Raw genomic sequence first — 20970 nt, 5'->3', positions numbered from 1 at the left:
TGGCTCTGAAGTTGGGTATCTGTGAACTGCATTGCTTTGGAACAGCAGAGAAGGGTGGGAAGTCTCCTGCGCAGGGGACATCTAGAAAAATGGGTTAGGGTGACAGTGTAGTGAACCATGTAAGAGTTTCCTTTTCACTGTTCCTGTTAAATGAGTATTCTTAATTCAGCTAGAGCTTCTAAACAGAAACCAGTGACTTCAGCCCATGCTGAAGTCATGCATTTTGCTGAGTAAAGGTTTCCAGATGCGAACGCAGTTTGGGGATGTGCTGCGCCAGCGCGTTAGTGCAAGAATGTCCTAAAAGGGAATCTAATATGCTGTGAACTAGCACAGTGAGTAGGAGTGTCCTAGCTGAGGGTGTTCATTACATAACCCCCAGGATGGTGACTGCCTGTGTTTTGGAACCAGCTCCTAAGTTGTGCTCCAGGTCCCAACGTGGACCAGGTCTTTTGGAATGTTTTCACTCCTCACAGCTTTGAGGTCTGTGTGCATCTTATTTCACCATTTCCTCTCTGCCTTGGTGAATGAGATACTTAACTTTAAAAGTAAGGAGACTGATGTAGGTTATTCAGCACAGGTATGAGATGCTTTCAAAAGATAACTGACAAGTCAGATTTGGCATGGCTCTCAGGTTGGTCAGGGTCTTGCCTTTAAATACTGTTCAGTTCCAGGCTTCATGGTTTTTACTCCATTTTCAAAACCAGGAGGGCTTTTAACAAAACAGGATGAATTACTTTACACGTGTTGTTTTCAGTGCTTCCAGGATTACAGGGTATCGTAAAACGAATGCTTTCCATTTTTGTATAAACACACTGCCCTTCTGTCCCCCCCCACCCCCCTCCTTGTTCAAGGGATGCATAAGAGAAATAAGGATTGTATTTGATCATATAATAGCACAGTTCTTTTTGAACATTTTTGTCTTTGGGAAAACTAGGTGTTAGTCTTATGTTCTACTTTTCTAAAACAAGTAGAGATTTAGCGTTTGTTTTGTCACTTGTTTGGAAGTGTGGCAGGGAGATTGGAGCTTGATGATCCTTGAGGTCCCTTCCAACTCAAGCCATTCAATGATCCTATGACTCTATGATTCTCTGAACAAATGCAGTGCATGTGCATTTGGCATATGTATAAATCCATCTCCATCCTTCTGGTATGCCTCCACCTCTCTAACTGACCATCCTGACTCTCTTGCTCTTTTTACCTTTTTTCCCCTCATTCAGTATTCCACCGAACTGAAGAAGCTGTACTGCCAGATTGCCAAGACATGCCCCATTCAGATCAAAGTGATGACCCCACCACCCCAAGGAGCCGTCATCCGGGCTATGCCAGTCTACAAGAAAGCAGAGCACGTCACCGAAGTGGTCAAACGCTGCCCGAACCATGAGCTGAGCCGGGAGTTCAACGAGGGTAAGAGGGCAGTGCTTTTGCTCATAGTCCCTTTCCAAAGCTGCTTGGCCCATGAGCAGTAGTGCAGGGGCTTTGCAGCAATTTTACAGCAAGCCTTTGGAAGCAGGCCTCCTTGCAGTGGTTCATTTAGCTTTTTACTCCCTGTGCTTAGCAGGAAGCTTAGTCCTGTGCTTTAATTATTCCTGTGCAAGTGTGTCCTTGAGAAGAAAGTACGAAAATAAACCTCGTGCCTGCCCAGGTTGGATGGATGTCTGTCCCCGTAGCAGGCAGTGACTTTCTGGCAACCTTTCCCCACTCTGCTTGTGCTCCCTCGATGAGAAGCATCTGTTTTTGTGCTCAGGAATGAGCTTCCATGTCGCTGGGGCAGGGATCTAGTAACAGGATGCAATATCATCTCCAGTCCTTAATCCGCGTCTCAAAGACAGAGGGGCTGTTTATCTCTGGCAGGATAACACTAAGTGCCAGCATCAACTGCAGGCAGCCTTCCTGTATGCTTAACATTATCAGTTCACTCATATGAGAAGAATCAAGATTAAAATACGATTACTGTGAAGTAGTAGCTGTTATAAAAATGTCACGGGGCTCTCTGCAAACTCATGAGCTAGACTCCATTTTTCTGTGGCTGCTTAAGTTCACCTAAGTTCAGATGAGCATCTGTTTTAGTCTATGTGCATTATTCACCTCCTACTGTAAAAAAAAAAAAAAAAAAAAGTGTCAGTTAACGGGGTGTTTGAGGAGCCTGAATCCCTTGGCTGGGTACAGTGTGGTCAGCTAGACAAGCATAAAAACAAGCAGGGACTTGGGATATGAAAGTCAGAATGAAGTGAGACAGTTCTTTGAAATAAGCTTTTGTGTTAAAATGCTTTGGACAGAATTTGAATATTATTTTGAGAGTTTATACTTGGTTCAGTGACATACCTTTAAGGAGGAATGTGATTTAAATGCTGAATTTGTGTTTTGAAAGTAGTTTTCTCAAAATACACTGTATTTTGAGTAAGAAATTAACAGTTCAAACACAAAATGAATTGGGAGGCAAAATGAGTTGGGAGGGACTTTTCGTAAGGGCACACAGCAACAGGACAAGGGGGTGATGGTTTTAAACTGAAAGAAAGTAGACTTAGACCAGATATCAGCAAGAAATTCTTTGCTGTGAGGGTGGTGAGACACTGGAACAGGCTGCCCAGTGAGGTTGTAAATGCCTCTTCCCTGGAAGTATTCAAGGCCAGGCTGGACGGGGCTTTGAGCAACCTGATCTAGAGGAAGGTATCCCTGCCTATAGGAGGGGGGTTGAAACTAGATGGTATTAAGGGTCCCTTCTAGTGCAAGCCATTATGTGATTCTGTGAGTTCTTCAGGTGAACCCTGAAACATGCTTCTTTCTTCAGAACTTAACTGTGTTGTAGAAACACTAAAGAAAATTTGCAGAAAAGAGGGGAAACTTTTTTTTTTTTTTTTTGAATACAATGAAAAGGTGCCTAGAAACATCATGTTCCCTGCATCTGTTAGCTAAGGAAACATTGTTTTTATGTGTGGTTTGTTTGTTTGTTTGTTGGTTTGATTTTTGTCTGGCAGATGAGAGTTTGGGAAGAGGTGTTTCACGGTCTGGGGAGGCATGTGTTTGCTGTGATAGACCTGTGGGACAGAGTGTGTGGGTTCCTATTGGTTGGGAAGTCTTGCTGCCCTGCACTTCAGCTTGTGTCAGTCAGTGATGTTGTCTCCTTGCCCTTGCAGGGCAGATCGCACCTCCTAGCCACCTGATCAGAGTGGAAGGAAACAGCCATGCCCAGTACGTGGAAGACCCCATCACTGGAAGACAGAGTGTGCTGGTCCCATATGAGCCACCTCAGGTATGTTGTGAGCTCAGGGCTGGGGCATCCTGACATTCAAAAGGGTTGGAGTTCAAACTGTAGCCAAAGGAGCCAAGATCTTGTACGTGCCCTGTCCTCATCACTGTTAATCCCTCTTCATCAGAAACAGGGCTTTAGACACTCTCTACATCCCTTCAGAGTATGAGTTCTTTATTTTTTTAATTTAAGGAAGCCTTGTTGTGGGGAAGACTTGATGATAGCCTAGTTCTTTATTGTACAGCTGTGGGAGTGGGAGGGATTTTCAGAGGGACAGCTAGAAAAAGCAGAGCTTACCACTCACCATCTCTTCTGCTCATCCTCTCCATCTCATCCAGGTTGGTACTGAGTTCACAACAGTCTTGTACAACTTCATGTGTAACAGTAGCTGTGTAGGAGGGATGAACCGTCGCCCAATTCTCATCATTGTCACACTGGAAACCAGAGAGTAAGTGGTGCTTAACAAGCGTAGCTTGAGATGGCCTTCTGGCTCTTCTTTTGCTCAGGGCAGTGTTGCAAGGTCCTTAGGGATGTATTTGATTTTAGGGATCATGGAACATTTTTAAATCTTGAGAGATAGGAGTTGCCCAGTAACTGGATATTGACTGGCACTTGGGGGATTTGGGTTGGTCTATGCGTAGTCTGGTGCAAACCGTTCAGGTTCTGTACTTACCATGCTCTTATGTGAAGTAGATAAGGGTGTTTTTGATGCAGATGAAAAGTTTCAATACATGGAAGAAGTCTCACCGGTATGTCTATCTGGCTTAATCCTCCTGTGAATAGCTGGATGCTTTGCTCTGTGTCCACTGAGCAGAGTGCTTTCACGCCCTCTCTCTAATATAGCAAATTTCTCTGAAACTGCCAGGGAAAAGGTGGAGGCCAGTGGTTAGACTTAACAAAAACAAAGCATCTGGCAGCTATTCTAGCTGATCACATTTGGTTTAAGTCATTGGAAGTGGAATTTGATGATCTTGAAAATCCTTTCCAACCTAAATAATTGTGTGACTCCTTCAAATCTGACTGTGATGTCATCCCTTCTGCATAGGTTCCATTTAGGAAGATCAAGTCAACAGTTGGATCAGTGCAGATAGATAATCTGAATCCGTTCACTTCTGTAACTTGTGTTGAATCTGTGTATTATTTACTAACCACGTCTAAGATGAGCTTCCAGGAGATGGAACTCATGAATACTGGCCTAGAGGGAGTAAAGCAGGAGTAGATGCTAGCTTCTGATTTTGGCCTCCTGTAAGCTTGAAGGTGTGAGGGATGCTGACGGTGACTATCTGATCCGCTGGCTGATGTCCTCTTTCACTTTCCTTCCCAGTGGGCAAGTCTTGGGCCGCCGATGTTTTGAAGCTCGCATTTGTGCTTGCCCAGGCAGAGATCGCAAAGCAGATGAGGACAGCATCCGCAAGCAGCAAGTCTCTGACAGCACAAAGAATGGTGATGGTACGAAACGCCGTAAGTAGCTGGCAGAGCTGGGCGGATTGCAGATGACGCTGTCAGCAGGTGCAGCCCTGGCACTTGTGCTGTGGGGATGGAGCAGTCCTGCGCATGGGCTTGGAAGCAGGAGGGCATTAAATGTCTGTTTTCACTGGGTGAATCAACCTGCAAAATGAGCCGGTGTTCACAAAACGTTTGACAGTCTGTAGTGGTGTTACAAGCGCTGTTTGTTCTGACTGAAGGGGGATGACTCTATCTCGACACCTTCAGGGTACCTGGATGGGACTGTAACCACTTCCACACTGTAACCGCTTTGTTTGGGACTGTGCTGTTGTTCCCTCATCCTTTTAGCAATTGTCTTCCACAAACAGGAATCTAGATAAAGACTTCACACAAACTGTGCTGTGTGTCTGAGGTCCTAAGGCAAGTAGCCTCTTTCTGTGCTCTGTGGAGTACAACACGCTCATCAAAAGTGCAAAAAATGGAAACTCAGTCTTGGTTTCCCATATGGGTTCAGTGATAACACTGGGTTGTATAGCAAAGAGGCAAACTTCAATGAGAGACAAATAGGAGATTTTCATTTCCACAGTGGGTTCTGTATGCTCACTTCATCCACTCACTGTGGATTACTGATCCACCAATGGCTCTTTGCAAGTTGTCTGCTTCACAAAGCCAGTAGCTATGCACACAGTTTTGGAGTGGTTCAGGCAGAGATCCTTTCAAAGCACTGCATGTTAACACCAGGCTTACGCTTGATTTCTCTCTTTCTCTATCTCTTCTTTTTTACTTCCTTTGCTGTTTGTGTTTTGCTTTAGTTTAATGGGACGCTTTTTTGTTTTCTTCTAGCTTTTCGACAAGGAACTCATGGCATACAGATGACATCTATCAAGAAAAGACGTTCTCCAGATGATGAGCTCTTGTACTTGCCGGTGAGTTCTCTCTATCTTTTGCTTTTATCCCATGTTTCTTATCCTCCTTAGTGCATCGAGGCAGGTCAACTGCTCACCTAGACATCATAGAGAACTGTGTTCAGTGGGTAGGATTGGAGTATGGAATACTTTCCCTAGAGATGCATCTGTTTTAAATGCGTGTTCCAAACAAAATTTGTAAAAAAATTAAATCTTATTGATTGTTGATTGAGACTGGCTTGTGCTAAGCACAGGGTAGGATCACCATCATGGAGACCTAACTAGGTTTCCTCCTCTGATGTTTCTGAGTCCGTAGCACTTGAATTTTCTATAGGGATGATGTGTTGAATCTGCTTTCTTGCTGACGCTTGTGGGTTTTGTGTACTACCATTACAGTGGGACGGTAGAAGTAAAATAAGTGTAGGATCAGAAAAGGCAAGAAAGTAATTGGCCACTGAACTGCTTTCACTGTAAGTCACATTTAGCTGGGTGAATCACAAATGGCAGCCTTCCTGGGGGAGAAGGGAGATCTAAACTTAACATCCAAATTCAGTAATCCTGTTTTTCTTAAGCGTAAGTCAAAGTTCATCACCACATTTGATTTGGACCAGAACATTGCTTTTGATTGGTACAGACTTATGTCAAGGTAGATGACAATCTCAAGATGTTCACTAGCCTGCAATGTCAGATTATCTCTTCAACATTTATCTGATGTACATCTAACACAAGACTTAGCAGTTTTACTGCTTACATGTTGAGTATAGGCAGTATTTGCATCCTGCTGTGGCTGTTTACTTGAATGTATCTACAGCTCACTGAAGTGGTGGTCACTTTAGATGCAGTTCCTTAAGGCTTTTCTTTTCATCCTCTTCCTATGACCTAGGTGAGGGGACGAGAAACATATGAAATGCTACTCAAGATCAAGGAGTCCCTGGAACTTATGCAGTACCTTCCCCAGCACACAATTGAAACTTACCGGCAGCAGCAGCAACAGCAGCACCAGCACTTGCTCCAGAAGCAGTGAGTATGGATGTGCTTGCAGTGACCTCTGTAATGAGGATTGTGGGGAAGGGAGAGAGAGGAGAGAGACACAGAAAACTTCTGCACAGGTGTTCATAGGGACGCGGTGCTTAACCAACAGTATGAAACTGCTGATCTCTTACACAGAGCCGGTAGAAGTCAATACCAGGAAGAAAAACTTCAATACCAGAACTTGAGAGAGAGATTTTGCAATGGGACAAAGCAGTCCTCCTTTCTTAAATGCAGGTCGTGACTGCTTGCAGGTCCCTTTCTACCTGCTACATGTGTGTGACCAAGCCGAGGAACATGGGGTGGGCTGTGCTGTTTTCCCAGCTTTGTGGGAATGGCAGTGAACGTGGAGCCCTGCACCCCTTCTCTGGGGAATCCTCTGAAACATTTTGCAAAGAGCATACGGTGCTGGAACTGTGAGCATCAGCCTGCCCATGTGCTTGAATATTGCTGCTGCACTGATTTGATGTTGTTGAAGGGCTGGCGGCTGTCTCTTGGTGGGATGTAGACATTGCAATCTCCTGAGCTGTATCCTGGAAGCTGACAATTGGGACTGAGGGTTTGACAGTTAAGAATTGCTCTCTGACCGATGGGTACTCCAAAGAAGGGTTCTTTGTTGGCACTTCTAAAGCATTTTTAAACAAACAAACAAAAAAAAGTACTATGACTGGCTCTCCATGTTGTGCATGAGAAACTTTCCATCTGGGCAGACACAGCCGCTGTCTGCTAGCAAGGCTCTACCAGGATTACTTCAAGTGGTGTAGGAGGATAGGGGAGAAGAAGGGCCAAATAAGTGTCTGGTTTCAGTCTTCCTCTCTGCTCCTAATGCTTTACAGTTACAGAGACTGGGTGACAGAATGAGTTTGCAGACAGACCCCAAGTGGTGTCATTCACAGGCCTTGCTTCACCTGCTGTGTCAGGTGGCAGCACATAGCTGGCCAGGCTGTAGGTGGCCGCCAGCGGTAGTGCTTAGCATCTTGTGCGTTCCTCCTGGCAACCTCACGCGTCAGGAGGCTATGGGTATATTCATTCCCTTGCAGAGGTTAGCATGAGGCCAAGGCACCACATAAGTCCCATTTGAGCCTGTAGGGATTTATTTCAATGCCTTGGCCTTGTCTCAGGGCTTCTGCAATACCACGGCTTTATGCCAGATCTCTGCATATGTTCGCATTTCGACCTGTGTGTTTTTAGTGTCAGCTGGAGTCTTGAAGAGGCTTTATAGCCCTGTGCTGAAATGGCTGGAGCATCCAGGGGCTCTGGGCAATCTGAGATACTTTTTAATAAAAATAAAATTCAGTCATCTGAGCTGTTTGTGTATATTATAACTTGTGTTTACTAGCTGCTAGGCATTGTGGCCTTTGTGCACTCAGTTGCATCTCTTCAAAGCTCCACCTGAACTGCAGCCATTTCAGTTGAGAAATGGTTGTGTAAGCAGAAATGGATGGCAGCAGATGACAGCTTTCATTTGGTGCTGACAGTTGCGTGGCCATAATTACTGTTTTCATTCTTCTATCAATAGGATGGGTTCCTGGCAACTGAAGTTGGTATTTGTTACCTTTAAGACTAGCATGCGTGAGTCTCGCCATTTAATTTAATGAAACTTCTTTTTGGCATGTCTCCTGGCACTTGTCCAGTTAAATACTCATTTTTCTCAGCTGCTGAGTGTGCTGGGGTACTGGGGAGACAGATTAACAGCTTTTAAGGATGCCGAGAACGTGGGGGGGAATTATCTTTCAGTGTTTGTCCAGAGCTACTGGAATTATCTCTGCTGACAGCTTGCCATGAAATAGGGTCCTCTGTACTGAAATGTACTTTCAAACATTAGGTGCGGTTGGGTTCTAGCACTTTGGCCTCGATCATCTAGGGTATGTATTAATTTCTGAAGGAATGTGTTGAGGGCAAAGGGAAATTGGGGCTGGCGAGACTCATAGATATGATTATACCCCCCCCAAAAAGCCCCCCCCAGAGTTCCAGATCGTGATGTGAGAATAAGGAGAGAAGGCACTTTGTAGGAGCTGGCGTTGGTAAGAGCAGTCTTGCATGTGAGTGGGTTCAGCTAACAACATGTTGTACGTTTTCATTTTTTCTGAAGGTTAGGAAGAGCAAGAATGAGATTGTGGTAAAAAGTAATTTTTGTATTAAAAAAAAAAAAAAAAAAATCTGACTTTTGGAAACACTATAATACAGACCAGCATTGCATTTCACGGACCAGCAGTGCTGTCTTACAGTTCTGTAATTAAAAAAAAAAAGAAAAATCTGGTGACAGTCAGCTGCCTGTCCCACAAGATGATCAAAAATACTGCGCTGTTCCATGCCGTGCCGGACCGTATCTTTCTCTGTCTCATCTCCTCTCTCTGTTTGCTCCTTTGTGCATGGTTTTCTCTTACTAACCTTATTTACTGTTGTGCCAAATACCTTCATGATCATAGGTGGGAAGGCCCTTTTTTGTTTTGTTTTCTGAAGTTTCTGTTCTTCCTTTTCCACTGCCAAATCCTGTGAAGAGCAGCACACGCGTTTACATAGAGGGCTTCCTTTTCATGCTTTGCTGCTGATGTTTAAAATCTTTCTGTCAAAGGTTGACCAGAACATTTTTGCTTCCAAAGATACCAGAGCCCACACTTCTTATGGGGAAGGAAAGTTTTTTTCTGTCGTATGTTGCAAAATGCATTTACCACCAGTGTTCTCAAGGAATACTGGAAAACACTTTTTCATACTCAGTGAGACTTCCTGTTGTGGCTTTCACCCTGCTGTTTTCAGAACAGTCTATTTGAATTGGTCAGAGCACGTTAGAAAGAGGTTTGCAAAGTCTTCCAATGCCTACTGAGGAGGTGATTTATATATTCCAGCAGATGTTTCTTTCGTATTAACAGGGCTGCAGCCACCAACCCAGTGGTAGCCTTTCATTCTAGTGAGCAGCCCAGCTCATTACCCAAATGAGAAGGTATTGACCTTGTAAGTGAGGTGTGATGGAGCGAAGTGTCTGGTGTGCTCCAGCTGAGACAAACTGTTGCTCACCGTGGCAGGGAGGAGGCTGGTGGGAAAAGTATTCTATTCTACATACCCCCACCTAGATATTCTCATTTTTGCTGTAGAAGCTATGGTGGATTTCTGCATGGTTTGGTTTTGTAGCGTTGTGCTTGCGTGTGTTGTGAGCTCCAGGCATTTGGATGCTGTTTTCAACTGAAGCGTTACCAAGGTGAAAGTAAGCAAGAAAATGTGTGGGATTAGGTACATGAAGACATGCTGTGCTCACTTTGCTGGCACTGAGGGTTGGTGCATTTGCATCAGGCGGCAGTCCCAGGGCCCTCTCAGCTTCAGGCCCTCTGCCTTCCAAAGGGAGAGTGCCTGAGATAGAATCAGTACAGCTCATTCACGACAGGCACCACCATCTCCCTAGCACCAGCTTCTGGTTTTTAAGTAACCGAAGTTTGAAATGAACTCTATGGAAGCTGCATCTCTCACGCATTTGGCTGAGTGCTTTTTTCTTCTCATATTTCTTCGGCTCATTTGAGCTCTGCTGGGAACAGTATCAGGTACCGTTTGCACCCGTGTGACTGGGACGCAGAAATCCGATTGCCATATCAAATAGTTGCTTTTTCTTGCCAAGCACTCGCACCTGGGGCTTCCCAACTTCCTAAATTTGCTTGTTGCATACCCTCACTGCAGGTGCTAAGACATCAGTTTATCCTGTCTGTCGAGTCCGTACTGTGATCATGAAGGTGGAAAATGGCTGTTTCTCTCTTGCTGTCTGATGAAGGGCCCTGTACATTCATCTCTTCTTTTCTCTGGTTCCTTCTCTGCAGTCTCCTTTCGGCCTGCTTCAGGAGTGAACTCGTGGACTCAAGGAGAGACTCTCCCAAACAGACCGATACCATCCTAAAACATTCCAGCCCCCCAAAGCCATCAGTATATCCATAAATGGAACTGGCGGGTTGGCTTTGCCCAGCTCGTGGGACTAGGAGCACTGGGGCAAATATACAGCCTGATAGCAACAGAGTACATAGTGAGAGTAATCTCCTGAAGGGACTCAAACTTTGCCAAAACAACAGACGCTTCTACAGATCTCTTAGCTGTAGCCGGTGGCGCTGGGAGCTCTGGAACCATGATGTTGTCTGTCTTGGTGTAACTTTTTCTTCTTGTTTTTGTAATCTCTTTCCTGTTAACTTCTGTATTTGTGAAACACATAGGGTTTCTCTGAGCAGGTCTCAATTTTAAAATGCCTTGTCTTGTATAAATTTTAAGAAAGTATTCATGGGCTGGGTGGGGATAGGAGGAGGGGGGATGTTTTGAAGTCTGTGCTAATCTGTTAGGCCTGTTTTAATGCCATTTATGCAGTAATAGTGCAATTAGCTGAAGTGTCTGTACTGCTGGACAGAGGGAGATAGTAACTATATTGGCACTAATTAAGCCATTTTTCCCCTGTAGAAATGCCTTCTAGTTTGGTGTTATGAATTGATTCCCTCTATTTCATAAAAAGTCTATCTAAAATAGATAAAAATTACAGGGAAGACTGGACAACGCTGTCAGACTTTGCACTGAAACTTCTGGGCTTAGTCCAGATGTACTTAAAAAGCTCCTTCCTTGCTCTCATGAGCTCAGTCCAAGTGGACAAGTGAAGGTGAAGTTGGAGTCTTGCTGTGTAATGACATCCATGTGTACCCAGTGTCCCTGTTCCTTTGTTATTGAGGGTGTAAAGGGCAATCTGTTCATCGCATGACCTATTGAAAGCTTATCCAAAGATCAGAGCTCACCCCTTTCCATGCAGACTTTCAGCAGTTATTAGATGTTCCTTCATTAAGATTACTACATTGTACCCTTCGCTGCTGTCCGCAGCTCAAAGATGTGCCAGCATCTGTTAGAGATAGCTCAGCCTGATGGCCTTAAGCCATTCCTACTTTGTCCAGTAATCCTGCAATCAGTAGCCATTGCTTTTGCTCGGTGTGTCCATGAAGTGGTCTGAATTAGCAATTTCTGCACAGAAGACCCTTTCTCAACAAGGACTTGCAACCCTTTATACTGCTGGTGTCAAATCTACCTCTGGAAGGTGTTTGAAGGGGGCTTAACAAAGTCTGTATTCTTCAGAAGTTTGATGTCTAAGTGCCAAACCCAGATCAGCACAAAGGAAGCATGGTGAACAGGCAAGTAAAACATGCCATGGAATTCAACTGGTATTGCTGACTGTGGCTCTGGGAGCAGATACTGGAGATGAGAGAGGGGCTGTGGAGGATGCCTGCTGTGGCTTATCTTCACAAAGAGTGGTGGACCCTAATGCTGATAGAAAAGTGTCCTCTGCCTGTGTTCTCAGATGGTAGCATCTCATCTAGGGAAGCCTCCGGTGTTCATGGCTGTGGAAAGTAGAAATGTGAAAAGCTTTCTGAGGGGCGCAGTAGGAAAGGAGCTTCCTGCACGCTGATGTTTGTCTGCATCAGTGCTGTTCATGGAGCAGAGCTTGGATGCATATGCCAGGGATCAGCTGTCCATGGGAGCTGGGGGCTGGATCAATACTAATGGGAACCTGTGTACCTGTAGCTCTGCACTGGATTTACTTGAGGCAGGTGCATACCCACCACTGATACAGTTCTGGTTAGGCACAGCCTGAAGAAAAGATGCCTTTCAAACATGGAACAGGGCTCCTGGCCACCCACAAAGAAAGAAGGCCTGATGCAGTGGGAGATCTCTTATCTCTGAACATCTCATCATCTGCTTCCAGGCGATAGAGCTGTGATCTAAGCAGGTGATGACTCGCTCCAAAATCTCTTTTGAGAGCTGTATTCCATCTCTGAATATCTCCTTTGTTGTCTTAATGAGATGACTTCTACCCTAAGAGTGTGGGGGAGAGCTGATGCAGAAGAGCCCCAGAAAAGTGATTAACTATAAATAATAACTAAACACCAGCAGTTTACTATTCATGCAGTTGCACTTCTACCATTGTTCCTTATATAAAATCAGTCAAATCAAGTGTCTCTTCGCTTTGTTTGGGAACTGCAAGAAGTACTTTGAGATCACAGAAAAGATAATTTTCCCTCTGTGCCTTTTTATTTGGGACAAGAAAGGCAACACTTATTCTCAACTCTCACCCAGGGAAAGAATCTGAACTGCAAATGCAGCCCAAATGTGGGCTTGGCAGCGTTAGTCAGCCCTTCCAAAATGGGTTCGTTACATTGGTTCTGTCTGCTTATGGATGGCAACGTGGAAACACTGGGATGGAGTAAATACTGGGATAAGGGTACCTAATGCATATCAAGAGGTTTGCTTCAAGGCCTGCCTGCTGGTGAGTTCGAGGAGGCAAACTATCCAAAGGTGTCAGGTAGCCACAGCCTACCATCAGGAGGTCCCAGCTGATGCTCCAGTTCATTGTTTAGCCTGGCCTGTGCGAAAACTCTTGTATCACTGTGGGCAATACAAATACAGCACCTGGGACTTGCACAAAGTTGGATCCCTCTGTCCTCTGGAAAGGCTCTTATGTTTGTACACCTTGCTTAGAAGTGGATGACTGTGAAGGTGGTCTTAATGGTGACTCTGTTTGCTCTCCAGCTAGAAGGTGATTATCTTAGGAAGCGCAGCTTTTTCCATCAAATAACCTGGAGCTGGAAGTAGTCGAAATTGCTTTTCTGTCTCTCCTCTGCAGCTAGATGAAAGAACAAAAACCCTTGTCTCAGACAGCTGTCTTTCAGATTTTTCACCTTTTACTTCAGAAAAGTAAGCCTTTCGAGGAATAAGCAGTTAATACTGGGCCTTCTCAGTCAGGTCAGTCTTTGTCAACTGGTTAATGTATATCCACTTGCAGCTGTATTCCCTGAAGAGCATTATCACATCCACTGCTTACGTTGGGAAATTCCCAAACCTGATATCTAATGGGAATTATTAGTTCCACCCTCGTCTCTGCTGTAGCTGCTGTCTGCCTTGTGACAGCCAGAGCTTCTCCTTTCCATGCTCAGTTGGTTACTAAGCATGCAAACCACTTTAGCAGTCAAAAAGATGCTCTGTTGGTTGCTTAAAGCTGCACCTTTTTGAGATGTGAAGAGCAATCTCTGCTTCTTAGTGTCCTGTTTCATGAGCCTTGTAAATGGGTGAGTGCAACTGAGCATGTGTTATTTGTGTCATTATTAGACATGCTGACATCCCAAGGTTATGCAGTCCAGTGGGCATCCCTACTTGAAAAAAAGTTGTTATTGGGCGTACAAACCATATATGAACTTAGGGTGCAATCCTTCTGTCTTTGCCGTGGCCAACATAAGGAAAAGCAGGCTGGGAACTTGGGTCTCTGCATTGTGAGTAGCTCTAGGTCTTCAGGGACAGCAAATTGTAGGCACTGGGGCTGGGGGAATTCTTACTCTCCAACTCTGAGCTGTCCTGCTCTTGCACTTAGTGAAACTTCGTCATTTACATGAATGCTGCTTACATTATGGTGTGCTTATCTAAAGTTAATGAGGATTCCTACTGAATCAGATAATAGATGTATCCAAGCAGTTCCCTACCTCTGGTAAAGGGCTGATACCTGCTGAGCTGGGAAAGCACAGAGTTGTATAAGGTAACCTGTGAACTGAACTGTGCTTAATATGTGGGAGAGTAAGTTCCTTCCTGACCTCTTGAGATGATCAGTATATGCCTTGAAGCATGAGAGTTGATTGCCCTCATATAAGCTTGCATAACTACAAACCTTACTGGATAAATAATTACCTTGCCACTTAAAGAGAGAAAAATCAGTTGCAGAATGTGACTCAGTGCCTTTTGTATCAGGCTGTTCCAAGAAGTATAATAGTCTCTTAATTGAAGTCCTTATACCTTGATATTAAAATGCATTTCATTGGCATTGATATCAAAGAAATGTTAATGCTTCTACTTCTAATCTTTCTTGAGATGTAGTATGTGTGATTTTAATGAAAATCACTGTGCATGACATTCTTACAATATCTATTTTTTAAAAAAGGAAAAAAAGCAATATATTTTAAATGAATCCAAGAACGCCATGTAGACTGTGTGTTTAATACCAAAAACATTTTCTTGTGTTTCTAAGGCTGTTGCTATATTGATGTGTGACATGAATTTTGAATAAAATTTTGCATCTTGGTTTATCTTGGGACTCTTCTTTGGCTAGATGGTTTTCCTAAGAACTTTCACTAGATGGTTTTCCGTAGAACTTTCACGTCTGCTTATGTGACTGATCTAATTGAAAATGATTGTGGGTACAAAAAAATACTGTACTTTTGTTTCTCTTTGGTTTTATTTGCTTGATTCTTGATTCTCGTAAGTACAAGTGAGTTAAGAATGGAGCCCATAAGCTGGAAGTGGAAGTATGCACTTGTTTCACGTAGCATAGGGTGCTTTGAGTTGGCTTCTGTCTGTTTGCTTTTTTTTTCGGTGTTCTGTAGGAGCCAAACTAATTTCAATGAGATCACTGCTGGTAGCATAGGGAGCACAGTTAGGCCCGTTCCTGACCTCCTTGGAGACTCTTGTTTTGTGCCAATAGGCTAAAAGATGGTATAGAATTGTGAATTCACTGAATAAAACCTGCCCTGAACTTAACTAGTCAAAAGCAATCTCTTCTGGGAAGTGTCTGATTCGATGCAGAGTTTCGCTGTGGAGGCTGCTGTACACTATGACTTCCTTGCTTGCATATCATGCAGGCTTTGCCCTAAGAGAATACTTGGGTGCATTAACTTCAGCTGAAGCTCAGGCTGGGTTCATAAAACTTGTAAAATGGAAATATTAATTCTAGTCCTAAATCCAGAGGCCTTTTGAGTTAAGGATGCCGTCCATCTAACTTGAATTTTATGGCTAGCCTTAACTTTGTAATTGGCGAGCTGAAACCTCTGATCTGAATCGTTCTCTTCACTCTCAAAAGTTGGGCCTGAACTTCATGGCTTGGTTTCACTTCCTCCTGGGAGTTGATGCTGTCATTAATATTAATTTGTGAAGCTTCTTGTGCTTTCTACTTCCTTGAGTCTATGAAGTTTGCTGGATCTTGTCCTGCATCTTCACTGCCGAAGGACAGTTCACACCCTTCAGTACCTCCTATAATTGTGTAATTAGCTAACATTTTTTCATGGCCTTAGATATTCTAGCCTGTTAGCATAGATGTTTCTCCACCCAACATCACGAGCTTTGAAAGTGCAGGAAGTTGGAGACAGTGTAATTGTATGAGACTTGACCTTGAGCACTGAAGGCTTTAATAAATTACCAGGAATAAGCCTTTTCTTTCCTTTGCACTTATTGTAAGCAGTAACTGTTCCCTTTGCGTGGAAGGAAAGCCAGTTCCCAGGAATTGGTGTGTAGCCAGTTATACCCAGATAGACAAGTTTCCCGGTGGGAAATAAGAGGGAATGTGCCCTTTCACATGCACTGAGGCTGAGTGAGCACCGATCTCCAGCGGGCTTGTGAGGGTATGTCATGTTTGGGAAGTGTGCCTGCTTCCTGAGTGTCTTTGCCCAGTCTTGTGAATGCCCTTGGTGTGCAGAGACAGAACCTGCTCTATTGGCACGGCAGCCCTCTGCCAAGTGTGCTGGTGGGCCCACTTTTATGATCGTGTTCTACATATTCCAGCTAAGACCCCACTCAGGATGGGCTGCCATAGCCGTAACCCAAGCTGAAAGCTGGGCTGCTGTTCTTAAGCAGCCCCAGGGATTGCTTATGAGGTGGGATTGCAGCCCTGTTGAGGCTGGGGAGGGAGGAGCTTGCCAGCATGCCTCTGGCTCTGTTCATGGATATGCTGGATGGAGTCTGGGGCTGTCTGGGCTTGAGGGAGGTCAGTCTGTTGTTGAATGGTTGCAGGAATCTGATACTCTCCACAAGCAGCCTGCAGGGTCTGGATGCCAAGTTCTCTTCAACACCAGCAAAAGCTGCATCTCAGCATCTTGTTCCCTGAGGTGTGGGGAGTCCATCCTGAGCAAAGAGCCTCTGCTTTTTACATATACACGTGGTAATAGTTTGATTATGTGAACAACTGGATTTTGGAGGAAAAAAAAAAAGGTGATAAATGCTTCCTGCTCTGAAAATTGTCTGAAATCAGATTTTAGGATTAGATAGGATGGCATGAGATAGCTTTCTCAGTTCTTTTTCTTTTGAAAAAGCGTTTGACCACAGAGAGCTTGGCATGGAAATATTTTTTTTCCAAGTTCTAGCAACTGTTAGCTGGCTTTGCATATGTTCTCTTCAACAGTAAAAGCTATGTGGAAATGTTTTCCTTAAAGAAAAAATCAGAACCAAAAGCAAAGCTTCTTTTTTCTTCAGTATTTCCCTATTTTGTACCTTGAATCCCCAGAACCTCTGGCAAATCTCTTAGTTCTTCTCCAATGATATTCAGCTGCAGCTCTCCCATGCTGTTGGTAATTTCACTAGCAGTAGCTCAGCTCTGCCTCAAACAGAGAAATGTATTCTCTTGGATGCGCACTCTTGATCAAGTGCTGTGATTCCTGTTGTAATGCCTCTTTCTTTTGCAGGACCTCCATTCAGTCACAGTCATCCTATGGTTCCAACTCGCCGCCTCTCAGCAAGATGAATAGCATGAACAAGCTGCCCTCTGTCAGCCAGCTCATAAACCCCCAGCAGCGCAACGCACTGACCCCAACCACCATCCCTGACGGCATGGGAACAAACAGTAAGAGACCCTCCTCCTCTTTCTCCTGCTCTCTGCATGTTCCCTACTAATCTGGGGAAGGAGACTCTGTATCTCTGAGGTGCTGTTGTGCCACAGGGAAATCACCCCCCTTTTCCAGGCCTTCAGCATCCTGCTCTGAGTCTCACAGGGATGACAGAGCCCCTTCTCAATGCAAATCTTGTTGGCTGCAGTGCTGTCTGTCTTTCAAGGTGTCTCATCTTCCTTTCCCAGCAGAGGAGTTGGAAATGTTGGCAAACTTTTCCCCTCACTTCAGTTAAGGCACTTCTTAGTTTCAGAGGAAATATCTGCAGCTTGCAGCTCTGTAACCTGCTTCCTCCTGGCTGCTGAAGACTGCTCAGCAGCCCTGTAAATCCAGGATGACAGACATGGTTCTGGGGTCTAAAAGATGCTTTTTTTTTTTGTTGTTGTTGTATTTCAAAAGTGCTGGGCTCTCGCCCACACCTGTTGCTGATCCCCCTTTGGGTGCTCAGTGTCTCTGAAACAAAACTCTTTGGCTTCTGTATTGGATTACTCTGCTGGCTCAGTTCCTCTCCTTTCCTGCAGCAGAGAAAGACGAGATGCCCACAGCTCATTGAGGTTTGTTACTGAGCCTGTTTGCAATCGAAGGTGATGCAGAGGCAATGCTATCAGTAGTAGTCATTGAAGCCTTAAATATGTCAGCAGCCTACTCTGCAACAGTTCAAGGCTGCTTGGGCTGTGATTGTGCTGTGCTGGGAGTGAAGCAGGGTGCAGGGATGCTTTTGATAACAGTGTGCTTCCTCCTTCTCTCCTCTAGTTCCCATGATGGGCACCCACATGGCCATGACCGGCGACATGAATGGCCTCAGCCCCACACAGGCGCTGCCTCCTCCCCTCTCCATGCCTTCAACGTCCCACTGCACTCCCCCTCCTCCATACCCCACAGACTGCAGCATTGTCAGGTGAGCAGAAGCAGGCTGCACATCTCCCACCTTTGGGGAGCAGAGGAGTCATGCTGGGAACCTGAAGGGCCCTGCTGGGTTCCTCACTCCATTCTCCTGGAGCACTGGATCTGGTGGGTTTGGCAGTCCTGAGGTTGGCACCCTCTGGGCACCCAAGCCTCAAACTCCCCACCTCTGAGCAACTGAGAGAAACAGGGATTGAAGGACTGCATGAAAGCCAAAGGATGCAGCATCTGCTGGACTGGTGGAGCTGAGGGCACCCTGCACTAAGACAGGGGATCTTGCAGATGTTTTTTATTGGCGCTAGTATCTTTTTCTCCTGTGTACTTGCAGTAAGCTGTGACTGGGGTCAGGAATGCATCCAACCTCCCTATTGATGTGGCCCCTTTGCCCTCCATTAAGTTGAACAGGTTGAAAGATGCTCCCCATGATCCTTTTTGCTTAGAGAGGAATATGCTGATGTGAATTACTTTGGGTGTGTGATGTGTCTGAGCCCCAAAACAACTGCTTTGGTGACAGCCTCGATCTATGTGATGTGCTGCCGTGGGCTCAGCTGCCTTCTGGGTGAAGCGAGCTGGCAGAAGGGATCTTATGAGCCTTCTTGCCCCAAGATCTGGGCTGCAGCATCAGCTTTTGACTACTGAAAGTGCTGTCATGAGGGTTGTCTGCTAGGCAGCAAGCTTAAAGGACTCCCTCATTCATTTGATACGGCAGCTATGTGGCTTGCTGGCCTGGGATGACTTGGAGAAGGTCAAGCAAAGGGTAAAAGCTTCATCTCCTGTTGCTGCAGGTTGGCTGTTTGTTTGGTTTTTCTGTGGTTTGGGCTGTTGCAGCCAGGGTGATCCTTTTTTCTCTCTCCTTCCTTCCTTCCTCCTCTGCAGCTTCTTAGCGAGGTTGGGCTGCTCATCCTGTGTGGATTATTTCACGACCCAAGGGCTGACCACCATCTATCAGATTGAGCATTACTCCATGGATGTAAGTAACTCCTCACCATTTCCTTTGTTTGCACTCTTGGCCCTGATGTAGGAACAAGTCAGAAATCCAGGCTCAGTATTTTATTTTTGGTGATTTGTTGGATTTAAGGCTGTTGCACACCAGAGAAGATATACTGGCAGGTAAAAAGAGGCTGGACACAGTGCCAGCACTAGTGTTGTAACTGCCTTGTCTAGCACAAAGAGAGTACCTCTTCCTCCCCACTGCTGTCCTTTTTAGCCCCCAGAGCGGCCCTAGCCCACACACCTGTTAATTCTGCAAGGCTTGGTTTCAGTTTACACCGCCCTGAAACGCCTCACTCGCCTGCAGACAAGAAGGCTGTCCAAAAGTGGTCTGCATTTTTCTCTCCCTGCTCTTGTTCTCTGGCCTTGCTTTAACGATCTTCTCTTGCCACTGGCATCTCAGCCCAGCTCTCCTTTCTCTTGCATGGCTCTTCTTGCAGGGTTGCTTCCTCCTCTCCTGTGCCACTGCTCTCTGGAGAGCTGGCCCTCCCATTTCTGCCCCAAGACTTTGCAAGGCTATAATGCTTTCTAGACTGGGCTGCCTGCCTTCTGCTGATGCTCTAATTAGAAAAGCTGACCCAAATTAACCAAAGCTGGTTGTTTTTGTTTTTGTTTTTTCCCAAAAGCCACTATCACATTTCCCAGAGCTAGGTAATGCTGCCCTCAGGTAACGTACCTGTAGAGAATACAGGGCCTCAAAATCCAAATATTTCTTCAAGTTTAGGCTTCTGTCCTAAATTTTGGGTTTGTTCGAGTAATTAAGGCAGTTTTAATAGAATCAGACCCAGAGTTTTGAGTACTGGAGCCCAAACTTTAATTGTAAAATCCTTTTGCAGGCTTTGAAATAAACACTGAAGTTTTCAAAGCTGTTGAACTTCTGCAGTCCAGCATCCCCCCACCACAGACAACCAGCAGAACTCTCCACAGTGTTTTGGAGGCCTACAGTCCAGTTAAACTTGTAGCTTTAGGTCATCATACCTTATGCATGAATGTGTCACCTCAGAACGGACCTTGGGTCATCAGTCCTTGCTGCCTCTCAGCTCCATGTGCTTGTTCAGAAGTGGTGAGCCAGCAAACAACCACCTTCAGGATTAGTGGCTTCTGTAGCGCATCGCAGCCACCACGGGTTAACCATAAGCATTTGCAGAGCGGCCCAGAGGCTGCTTCTACCGGAGTCCAGACCCTCCGGATTGCCCAGGGACCGCCCCGTTAAGCCCTGCTCCTTGCCTTGCAGGATCTGGTGAGCCTCAAGATCCCGGAGCAGTTCCGCCACGCCATCTGGAAGGGCATCCTGGACCACCGGCAGCTCCATGACTTCTCCTCTCCTCCCCACCTCCTGCGTACTCCCAGCGGTGCCTCCACCGTCAGCGTGGGCTCCAGCGAAACCCGGGGGGAGCGGGTCATCGATGCTGTCCGTTTCACTCTCCGCCAGACCATTTCCTTCCCGCCCCGCGACGAGTGGAACGACTTCAACTTCGACATGGATGCCCGGCGCAACAAACAGCAACGCATCAAGGAGGAAGGGGAGTGAGCTCCACCAACGTCACTCCACCCCGCCTCGGACGTGAACTGCTCAGCCCTTCATTTGTCTTCCTTCTGCTACTGTATCCCTGGATGAAGGGCGGCGGGAGCCTCCTTGCTCGCTCACGCTACTTATGCCCTTGATGCTGTCTAGGTCACACTCCTGGACCGCGACCTCCACCCCAGCTCTTGCGACAGAAGGAGCTGAGCGAAGGGGGACGGCGGGTGGTGTTTCCTCAAAAGGTGTCGGCCTTCGTAAGAAGGTGTTGTTCTTGTTTCCTGGTTTCCT

At 45.6% G+C, this 20970-nt stretch overlaps 1 protein-coding gene across 5 annotated transcripts in view; it reads left to right on the top strand.

Moving 5' to 3' along the window:
* TP63 (tumor protein p63) overlaps positions 1 to 20691 on the top strand; it is a gene marked incomplete at both ends in the record, with an annotated part of 92964 nt that extends 72273 nt beyond the window's left edge. For 3 of the 5 annotated variants that reach the window (XM_079539969.1, XM_079539973.1, XM_079539971.1), the window contains 10 exons: positions 1218 to 1404; positions 3135 to 3250; positions 3586 to 3695; positions 4572 to 4708; positions 5537 to 5619; positions 6482 to 6618; positions 17067 to 17224; positions 18021 to 18165; positions 19047 to 19140; positions 20395 to 20691. In XM_079539969.1, the coding sequence (XP_079396095.1) occupies positions 1218 to 1404; positions 3135 to 3250; positions 3586 to 3695; positions 4572 to 4708; positions 5537 to 5619; positions 6482 to 6618; positions 17067 to 17224; positions 18021 to 18165; positions 19047 to 19140; positions 20395 to 20691 (1464 nt within the window). The remainder of the gene's footprint in view (positions 1 to 1217; positions 1405 to 3134; positions 3251 to 3585; positions 3696 to 4571; positions 4709 to 5536; positions 5620 to 6481; positions 6619 to 17066; positions 17225 to 18020; positions 18166 to 19046; positions 19141 to 20394) is intronic. The other 2 variants (XM_079539970.1, XM_079539972.1) reach the window with 1 other exon arrangement.
* Between the last annotated feature and the right edge of the window lie 279 nt (positions 20692 to 20970).

Source organism: Tetrao urogallus, assembly GCF_951394365.1.
Source record: "Tetrao urogallus genome assembly, chromosome: 9".
Taxonomy (NCBI): domain Eukaryota; kingdom Metazoa; phylum Chordata; class Aves; order Galliformes; family Phasianidae; genus Tetrao; species Tetrao urogallus.
This window is presented reverse-complemented; position numbering and strand designations above follow the sequence as displayed.